Raw genomic sequence first — 11,583 nt, 5'->3', positions numbered from 1 at the left:
TAATCATTGTAGTGAAGAACCTAGGTACCTAGAATTTTATTATGATTTACAAAATTTAGATAGTTTCTTCTTTTTTGCATTTTCTTTTAGCTGCTCCTGCTTTTTTCCCTAGTCCATTGACGCGCATTCTCATAATGTATGATAAAATGAAATCCTTAAGTTCCCCACATGGAGATGTGAACGTTTCACACCTGGTTATCAAGGATTCGGAAAATTAAAAGTGAACATTTTCAATACCTACCTACTTCACTAAATCGGGGAAAAATGTAAAGTGAGACCGTGCTAGTGGTATTCAATATCAATGCGCCATCTGCCGGTCAATGACTGTTATGTCCTATTTTGTGGTTTTTAGAATTGTTCATTGCTCACGCTTATCAATTACTATTGGATCATATCATGTTATCATGATTCATGATAGTGATTTTTGATTTGTGTCTTGTAGTTACAAAAATTGTCCTGATTGTTATATACAACTGCTCTAAGTTCCCTTTAAAGCACGTATTGACGTATCTATTATAGTTTTTACTTATTGCCTACGTTTGAAGTTGGAACCCGTGGTGAATCACTCTGTGCTAAGCTAGTTGTGCCATTTGGTCAATGTTGTAATTTGTATACAACAACCACAGTGGTCCGTGGTAAGTTATTTAAATATATTTTCATATTGGGTATGTATATTGATCATGTTATTCGTTTACAATAATAATACAAATAACTATTTAAATGATAACATTAAGTAGGTATCATGTTTGTATGTATGTACTACGTTACATTAAATTACTGATACTAAAATCTAAATGTTGGTAGTGATTAGTTAATAATTATAGTGGTGATCAATAAACACATATAATAATATTAAAATCAATAGTTAGTACAATAAGTTAAATTATTCTTATGTAAATTAACTACATACCTACCAATAATTCAATGTATTATCACTAGACCTTAAATTGTTATGATTTGGTATGAGTGTATGACCAATTATATAGATAGGTACAAACTTATACTAGTAAAAAACTTATGGCTCAAATTGCACGCATAAATGACTAATTTGCAAAGCTTTATTGACAACAGTAATACATATTACAAACTTTTTACATATGTTATCATATTGATTGTTCCTGGAAGAAATTATTCATAAAAAATCAAATAAAATAGTTTTATATTTTATTTTGTTTTTATAAGCTAAACAATAATATTTTTATTTTCATACCTTTTTCTTTAAGTGTCACAATTGTAATTTTTTTTTCTTATTATAATGTTGAGAAATACAGAACTATACATAGATTCTGCAAAAAAATATGCCAATCAGATAAAATGGTCATCATTTTAATGATCTCTGCTCATTGCTAACACATAAATATAAGAAATAAAATGTAACAGACTATTAAATTATGGCCAGAATGTCGCAAATAGATATTGGACATTACCAATATGACAATCATTGCCACAGACACGATAAGAGTCGATCAATATTACACAATCACTTATTCAGAAATTGGCATTTAAACAGGTAACACAATGACAATCATAAGATATTATTAGCATTTTTGAAAGGAATGTGAGAAATATGAATTGATTATTATACTTTTTTAATTTCATCATTTATGAATGGGTCTGCGATATTAAGAAATCACTAAATGTGCCTCTTTTTTATGCATCCTATCAACGATACACAAGGTAACAATAAACTAAGAATCTTCCACAAGAATGTTCATATTGTGTCTTAAATCATTAGTTTAATAAAAATTGAATAATCGTATCTGATTGTTAGTATAAAAACCAACAAATGTTTAAATGAGACTCTCATTAGTCATTAGTTATTCATTGATCTGTGTGAGTACTTATATTTAATTTAAAAGTAATAAAATCAATATTATTAATAAACTCTTATTGTCTAATAATTAATAATAAGGTGAATCATTTTTAGACTACTATAATAGAGCACTCATTATTTCTGAAACTATGAAAATTACAAGATATTTTAATTTTAGTGTTTCAATTTGACTTTTCAGGCTTAGTTTATCTTATCTGTTTTTATTTAACTATGAATCATATATCTCACTGAGAACAATATGTTTTCATCTTCAACATCTGTAACCACTTACAATCATTCTTGAAATAATAATAGCTCTTCATATTCATATAACTGTCTTACGTCTGAAATAATATAATTATTGCATAATAATTGAGTTTGCTCTAATTTATATCAATATGCTGTAGAGAAACACTCGGCTCACAACCAATGATTTTATTAATCTTATAATTTGAAACACATAAAAATGTATTATAATGTATGAATATACAACACTATATTTAAAGTTTTATGTACCTCTTCATATTTAATAAGTTTGTAAGTTAGGTACCTACATTAACATTTTTCTAAAAATTAGGTACCCATTGTTACTCAGAAGGTACAAAAATTATACATTGGATGTATGTTTTTTTCATAGTGTGCTTGCAATTATTTTATTATGCCTATTTAGAATAATATTATACTATAAAACTCACTAAGATATTTGTTTGATTAAAATATACGTTTCAACACTTACTTCAATTGTCTTGTTCTTTTATATTTATATTAAAATATATATTGATACAGCATTTTTTATTAGGGTTTTAGAATAGAATTATGTTGCATATTTTGACATTTTGTTTAATCAAATATCAATATTAACTTACTACTTTTGAATTTGGGAAAATCAAAAATAGTAGAACATTGTTGTTCTTTTTTACTGCCACTACATAGATCATTAAAGTTAGTTTCTGAAGCTGATGAATATTGGACTAGTGTTTTATATGAAATTTAATACAATCATATAAATAAGAAGCATCTGGCATAACTATACAACATAAATAAAATGATGGGAAAACGCCTGCTATACAATTTATAACTTTACAATATTTACAAAAATGTGTTAAATTAATTTTAAGTATTATTCAGCTGTGTGTTGCAATATGAATTTACCAAAAGATTCAGTTTTCTGTTTCATGCAAAATGATTTTCGATTAACCTTTGGTAAAGGATAAAAAGAATAATATTCATTCAAACTATCAACCACACGGATTCTAATTATTGAGAAACAGAAAGGTTAAGATTGGTTAGGTTATTAGGTTTTTTCAATACATTTATGTATAATTTATTTTAGAAATTTAAAATAGTATAAAAAATATTGTCCATGAACCTTTTGTTCAATGAGTTACATGTATAAATACATGTTTCAATTTAGTATTGCAATTACAATCACCATAAAATAATTAAACACGAAAAAAGTTCAGATAGTAATACCAAAAGACTGAATAATTATTTATGAAAATATAACATTGTGTGCTCAGTGGTTCATTATTGACCGGGTTTGATTGCAAATATACTGATGAATAGGAAAATAATTAGTTTTTACTATTAGAAAATACAATTATGAATTATGACTCGTTCATTTAAAATAATTTAGAATAAATTATAATATTGACGGTGATATTTTTAACAGTGATTAATTGAACGAGAGATGTTTTAAACTTTTGAGGGTGAACAGTATGACACTGCACTGTGGTTTTCGACGACAGAAAGTGTGGTTTACTTTTAACTAATTAAACCTGTTGTTAACATGTTGATTAATTTCTGAGGAGTAGATCATTTTGTACATTCATTAAAATATGCAACCTATATTATAACTTTTTAAATGGTTTAATATTCAAAGTAAATGTTATATTATATATTTAATTAAACATTTTCCTCTGTTAGTGACAGTTTATAATTGGCAGAATGAGTTCCTTGATACATCTGTTGATTTGTGTGTTGGTATTCTTACCATCGTATTGCAGTGGATCTGAAGAGTTCTTTATCAAAGGTAAAGTTCATAATTTCAGATTTAGTTATAATTTTTTTTACACAAATCGTTCAAAAATTCAATGATTAAATGGTTTTTGCATAGATGGATTGAAGATAGAAGAGAGAAACTGGTATCGAAATGTCAGAATCAATGAATTAGAGGGTCATATTAAGTCAGCTAGCAATCTTGGATTTCTTGAAAAGTTTTTATCATATGCAAGCGTGGAACCTAGAAGTCCGGCTCATGGGCAACTAATCGATTCACAGCTGTCTGAAGAAGGATATTCAGTTTATTGGAATGCTGAAATTATTTCTGCAGCTTCGGACTATATATACCATAGCCATTGTCCTCTGTAATAACATAAAAAATATCTCAATTAAAAGACAAAAACTAATATGCATAATTAAATTACCATTTCAGTTCTCGTAAACAATGTGCCAAAGACTTATTGAAACTGAAACTAGACAAGACATCTTTGGGTGATATGTGTTTGTCCATGTACTACAACAAAACTGCGTGCACCGGGATGAACTTGAAGTATCGAAGTCCTGACGGATCGTGTAACAACTTCAAACGTTCCTCTTTGGGAAAGGCCACAACGCCTTATACGCGATTGCTGTTTCCTGACTATGCAAATTGTTTCTATAGTAATACTTCTTAATATTGTTTTATTGATTCATATCACCCCTAACATATTGAACAAGTATACATATTATTTAGATTCAAAGCGTAGCAATGATGGTATTGTACTTACAATGGTATATGGCTTTTTTTCAGTTAGGTTAGACCTAACCTTGACATCATTTTCGATGGCATCACCTTTTCTGATTGAAAAGTAATAATAGTATGTTCATTTCGTTAAGGGATTAGTTTTGAAAAGAGTCGGGGTAAAAGTGAACAAAATAATTTCAATTTAAATCAAAACTAATAACTGTATGGATATTTGAATATTTCACCGTATGTTTATATAAGTTTTCTCCCAAAATTGTAATTTTTTCTCAATTATTTGATTTTTTCTTGGCTATTAATTGCCTTGAGCGAGGATGCTATTTTAGTGTTTTTTCGGTATTAACGTTTTTACTCAGTCAAATATTAGTTTCATTTACATTTATGTTAGTCAATGCAGTGATTTTATTATTCGTCCATACAGGTGTTATCATGGTTAATGAATTATATAGAACACCCTTTGCTAGAAAGCTTAGTATTGCACTTGTCAACGACGAGAACTCACCAGATGACTTCAAGACGATGGCGATGGCGTACTGGGCGATTTTCGTAGGCCACGATCTATCTCACACGGCGATGTCTCCCATGAGTACGATTAAAACATGACGATATATAATTATTGATCGTAATTAATGCATTTATTTGAATTTTAAATCCATAGTGAAAAGGAATAGTTCGGTGAACTGTTGTAATGAACTGAACAATGGACTTTCTCCTCGTGACACACACGAATTGTGCATGTAAGTAACTATAGTTGACTTAGGTCCAGAGAGTGATCCATTTTATGATTTTCGGTGCATGAACTACGTGCGATCGGTGCCGGCGGTGCGTTCCGATTGTACTTTTGGACCAAGGGAACAAGTAAGAGCTATTTAAGATAATACCAATAACGATAAACGGATATTTCACTATGTTAATTTTAATAACTAAAATTAGGTAAATTATTACCCATTTATATTTTTATACTCATATATTTTTTTAACTTTTGCTATTAAAATTTAAAAAAAATAATCAATCTACAAAAAATCAGTGTGCGTTCTGGATCAGCGCATATTCTTTTGGCCTTATTTAGGGTCAAAAACTGACTTTTCGGATATTAAAAAAATCATAAAATAACATGTGTAAATTATTAATGATCACGGTTGATTTTTACAGATGAATCAAGCTACTCATTATTTAGATGGGTCGATGGTATACGGCTCTTCGGCGAAACGGACGTGGTCCTTGAGGACCAAGTTCGGTGGTCAACTGTTGACGAACATGGGATGCGTTCACAATAGCCAAATTGATCCTCTACAGCCGCAGTTTATGCCACTGGAAGACACCGAATCTAACTCGTGCCAGTTTGGGAGCGGCACGTGCTATAGGGCTGGCGACATCCGAGCAAACGCGCTTCCCCAACTGACGGTGATGCACACATTGTGGATGAGGGAACACAACCGGTTGGCCAAATTGCTGTCGCACGTCAATCCGCACTGGGATGACGAACGAATTTTCCAGGAGGCTAGGAAAATCGTAACGGCGTCCATACAGCACATCACATACGCTGAATGGCTGCCTGCGCTGCTCGGTCTAAACTTTACAAGACAGAACGGACTGGAACTGTCGACAAAAGGGTACAGTAACGCTTACAACGAGACCGCTGACCCGAGCGTCAGCAACTGCTTTGCGACTGCTATATTACCGTTCGCTAATTCGATGATAAGTGAATCGATCCAGTAAGTATACAATTATTATAGAAATATTGTTATCATTATTATTGTTTATACAATATAGGTTGATTGTTTATAAGCAAAATGATATCATTAATATTTTAATGTTAATAATTTTACCAAATTGAACGAATATAGTTGTTTTTTTAGGTCACTTTTAACCAGTTTCAAAACCGTACACTAATGCACATAACATTGTTTTCCAAAACTTACTGTCTGATGCTCGTACTACGAAATTAAAACCGAAACCGAATTCATTAGAATCGGTTTCTAGCTCTGCCATAAGCATTGCATTTAAATTGAGTTCCGAATTGACTAACTTAAGATAGTACACTTTATCAATTTAATCACTTTCAATGTTAGGTTATTTATATCGTTCTTACTGCTCTCATAGACCATACTTACGTCGTGTTTACCTTAAAAGGCTACTGAAGCTAGTTAATGTCAGACCCCCCGAGCTCCGCAAATAATTACCAATGTTTTATTAACACGTTGAGGACCATGTTATGTTGTAAACATGTTTGTGATGTGCATGTGTTGGTTGTCGGACACCAGCCGAAAAATAAACGTTAATCATACCATTTTTAGTCAGTTTTATGGTTTTGACCTAGGATATAATACATTTCTAAAATTTTATCCTTCTGTTATTACTATTTTATTCTTTTGTAACCTCTAGTCAACACAAACGAAACAAAAATTATTATTTAGTTTATTTTTTTGCTTGATAGATGACGCAACTATTGTATTTTTGCCATTCAACTTTTCTTGTAGATTTTACTGAAATTTTCTTTCACACCTGTAATAACCGTTCGCTAATTCAATGATAAGTGAATCGATCCAGTGAGTATACAATTATTATTGAAATAGTGTTATCATTGTTATTGTTTATACAATATAGGTTGAGTGCTTATAAGAAAATAATACGGTCGCGTAAAAAAATGTATCACTATATTTGAATATATAAAACATTCCATTTTTAAAATATAATATTTTACTATAAAATGAATAGTTTAATACTATATATTTGTTATATAATAATCTCAGATAATCAATTTGTATATTAACAAATACATAAGTTATTTTTTCACATTGTATTAACTAGCATAATATAACTATTACGTATATCTACTACTTTTTAAACCGTTTACCAACTTACATAAATAATTTTTCTAACAAGCAGGTACTAACTGATTTGGTATTTACAGGTGAGTTTGTTACCTGTTAGGTCTAATGTATGTACACACAATTGCCACGAGCTTATACTTATAGAACCTTATCCATGTTTACTTTAAGCTAATGACTATTTTTAATATAAATTAGATTAGTGCTTTTAGGTTGTTGAGATACCATGATATACACTTGTTGGGCTTAAGTTCGTTCCTTCTGATTATTAGAATGACTCAAAAGTGACTTATCACTATTTAGTTTACATAAACCTCATTGATTATAGTATGTATAATATACGGGATATTGTCCTGTCAACGTTTTGTTTTTAATTTGAAAGATGTTATAGATACATTTGTAGGTTGTATAATTGGTACAGTTGTATAATGAATTAATATATACTGACTGGTTTTTTGTTTAGTTTATATACGGAAGTCCGAGTGATCAACGGAAGTCTATCGCTAAAGGAACATTACAACCGACCGACCGATGTAATGATGAATTACTTAGATCAACTTGTCAGAGGATTATCTACGCAAAATACACAAAAAATCGATATGCTATTTACAAAAACGGTAGGTTTTTAAAAAACAACTTTTTTAAACTTAAAATTATAAAGATGTTGAGAATATAAATTGTATTATCTGTTGAATTTTTTTTAGATTACAAATTACTTGTACACTGAGCATCCAGATAATGTGTTTGGAATGGACATTTTCAGCTTGGATATACAACGAAACCGCGATCACGGTATTCCGTCATATACGGAATTTAGAAAATATTGTGGACTAAAACCTATAATAAATGAACACGACTTTTCCCAGATCATGGTGGAAGGTGTAAGTTTGAAAGTATTAAGATATAAAATGATGATATACTTATTAAATTATTTCTCTACACTATGTAGGCAACTGATAGATTATTAAAGCAATACGAAAATTGGAACGAGATAGAGCTATTGGTAGGCGCATTGTTTGAGAAACATGAAGATGACGCAATGGTTGGACCAACGATGAGGTGTATCATTAGAGAACAGTTTATAAGAACTAGAATTGCAGATAGATATTTTTACGATTTACCAAAAGTATTCAACGAATGTAAGTAATCTGATATCTTTTCAATGACTTATATTCATTGTAAATGTGTTATATTTTAAATTTAAGATCAACTGGCAGAAATAAGAAAAGTAACGCTTGCCAGAGTGTTTTGTGATAACAGTAATAATGTCGAAATGATGCAGAAACAAGTATTTTTGATACCTCAATCGCCTGATTTGCAACATTGTGATTCCCAATCAATTCCAAAAATCAACATCAAACACTGGTCAGAAATGGTCGATTCCATTCGAAAATAACCTCAAACACAACATTGATGTTTTTATTTGCAATATGTTTTATTGTTGAATCTAAAGTAATAGCTTATCTTTTATGAGAATCAAAAGTTTTTTATATTTAATAATAAATAATCATCACTATGCCATTAGTTGAACTTTTTTGCATTTTACCTGTATGTAAAACGTTAATTTTGATAAATATTTTTAATATAAATTAAAAGTCCATATTCAATATATTTTGATAAATTAAAGTTTTGATTCTTTGAAGTACATTTTTAAAATGTTCATATACTTAAATTAATAAACTAAATAAATCATTTTAATCAATTAGATATTCAATGGACAAGACCATTAAGCATAAGTAAAGACTTCTGTTACGGAAATCTGCCTATCATAGATAAAAATACGAAATAAAATTTCATACTACATAGCATCTACATACTAAAATGATTAGTATTAAAATATAATATCGAAATGTTGACTAAAAATAAAATGATATGTTATTGATAACTATCAAGCATCAAAAATACATTCGAAAAAAAAATTGAAATTACTCACAACTATATGATTACATTTCATAAAAAATCAAATATTTACAGACTTGCATAAACATACTAATACTATCTATCAACATGTTTTAATTCGATTTTTCATTGATCTATACCACACTAGAAATCCTATAGGTGAGATTATTTTTCAATAGTGGCTGGGGGTGAGTTAAGTCACATTGTGTAGTGAGTGGGTGAGCGAGTAGGAGTAGGCATTTGGATCTCCCTTTTTGTACAACTAGTGTTTAAGGGCTTCTTGACCAATCTCTGAATGTGTTTAATATGAAATACCTATGATGGAACTTACAGTATATGAGTTCGTATACCAAATATATCATTATTCTAAAAATTGGATTTAGATTTCTAATTATAATACGTATAAAATACTATATTTTAGCAAGAAAATTAATATCTATTTAATCAACGATTTAAAATGTATATTTTAGTAAAAGCATAGTAATTTAAAATTTAATTAAATTTGAAAAGTGAATTTATTTGTTGAGAGGATGACACCCATATATTTTTTGTATCCACGTCATACACGTACAACATTTTCATTCAATAGTAACTGTAAGCCTCTATTTTTGATATGAGGGTGAATTGACTAACTATCAAATTGTCTGGTATTACAACTTATCTGTGCTGAAGCTTGTGTTTTTTCGATATTATAATTTTCAAGCAAGATGTGATGTTGGTTAATTTTTGTTATTTCACATACCAACCTATATCTTGCTTAAAAGTAAAAATGTCGAAAAAGTCGAAGAGGCATCGTAACGTACTATATTTATATTTCTAAGTTGTTAAGTAAATTCAACCAAAACGACAATTACTCATGTACTCCAAAAAAAAATTAGTTTCGGGTACAGTTTATTATTTGTGTCAAAAAAAGAAAAACACATGTTTTTCTTGACATAATATTTGCACTAAATTTACCTGCACACATAGAAAACTGTTGTAGATTCATTACCAATACGGGTAAATCTCATACACATTTGAACGTTAGATTCCGACTAAGGTTGGTTTGGTGTTGAGACAACAGTAAGTTCTTAAGAGGACGTGATACCCGCATGCGTTGTCTCCGTTACAAGTGCGTAACATAGCAAATCGTACACTCGGCAGAACACGTAGCTCCATTAATTTAAAAATTAAAGTGAATTGACCTCTTATAAAATCTAAAGGTAAGATTATTATCTAGACAACCTCATAGGCTTTTTATTATATTTTTATTTTAACCCGAGTTATAAGTTTTTTAAGATTTATAAAAAATTTACAATTTTAAAATACTCATAACTCGCGTTAAAATAAAAATATTATAAAATACCTATGAGGTTGCCTAGATAATAATCTTACCTTTAGATTTGACAAGAGGTCAATTCGCACTAATTTTTAAACTAACGTAGCTACAAGTGTTCGGCTGAGCGTAAAATTTACCACTTGTAAGACAGAGACAGACAACAAATGCATGTATCACGTCCTCTTAGGCGGGATTTTCAAATTATCTATCTATTTTGGTCCTGTTGACTTCCAAATTAGGTTATAATAACAACAATTTCTGGTTAATATAAATGACATATGTAGTTGGATTTACTATCATATTAGATGTTAAAACAACACCAACCTAATGTTATCATAGATATATTATTAATTAATATTTTTTTAAAAAATGCAAAATACGAATTGACACGGCTTAGTCTTCTCCATCCGGCCTCAGATTCTTTCTAGCTACTCCAGGTTGTTAGAGCTACCTAGCTAGCTATCGACTACACCTATCCAGTCATCCAGATAATGAACCTATACAAAAACATGGTATTTAAGAGAATGTTTTTATAATATATATTTTGCATATACTAGTGTGACTTTAAATAGAAATGTAAGTAGTATGTTTTGGTCGGTTCTGGGTCCCCCGCAAATCCAGGAAATCCAGTTACCCCACCCAGCCTATAGTTATATGCTATCGCGACCGTGCTCGGCAGTGCCCGGCAGTGCCCTTCCCCTCCCCCTCCCATACATTCCCCTACAATCCTATACCGTATGTGATCATACCCCCCCCTCAAAAAAAAAAAATATATATATATAAAATAATACATATAGATATCATCAAAATATTTTAAGTATAAATTAAACAGAGTAGTGGTAAATTTTAAATGATATACCTACATTAATATAATATATTAATAATATGTATAGAACATAAATAAGTAATGATATTTAATAATATTAATGTTAAATAAGAAAGTGTAAATGTATAATTGTAATAGTTTCTCTTTATGATT

At 29.8% G+C, this 11,583-nt stretch overlaps 1 protein-coding gene across 1 annotated transcript; it reads left to right on the top strand.

The window, feature by feature from the left end:
• The first annotated feature begins 441 nt into the window (after window positions 1-441).
• LOC111042342 (peroxidase-like) lies at window positions 442-8,911 on the top strand. The gene is given in 11 exon segments (XM_022326918.1): window positions 442-635; window positions 3,740-3,845; window positions 3,930-4,179; window positions 4,248-4,474; window positions 4,978-5,142; window positions 5,215-5,414; window positions 5,709-6,271; window positions 7,851-8,004; window positions 8,092-8,268; window positions 8,337-8,526; window positions 8,593-8,911. Coding segments are annotated over 10 exon segments (2,202 nt in total). The 5' UTR covers window positions 442-635; window positions 3,740-3,760; the 3' UTR covers window positions 8,784-8,911.
• Window positions 8,912-11,583: the final 2,672 nt, after the last annotated feature.

This window comes from Myzus persicae, unplaced genomic scaffold (assembly GCF_001856785.1).
Source record: "Myzus persicae strain clone G006 unplaced genomic scaffold, MPER_G0061.0, whole genome shotgun sequence".
Taxonomy (NCBI): Eukaryota; Metazoa; Arthropoda; class Insecta; order Hemiptera; family Aphididae; genus Myzus; species Myzus persicae.
This window is presented reverse-complemented; position numbering and strand designations above follow the sequence as displayed.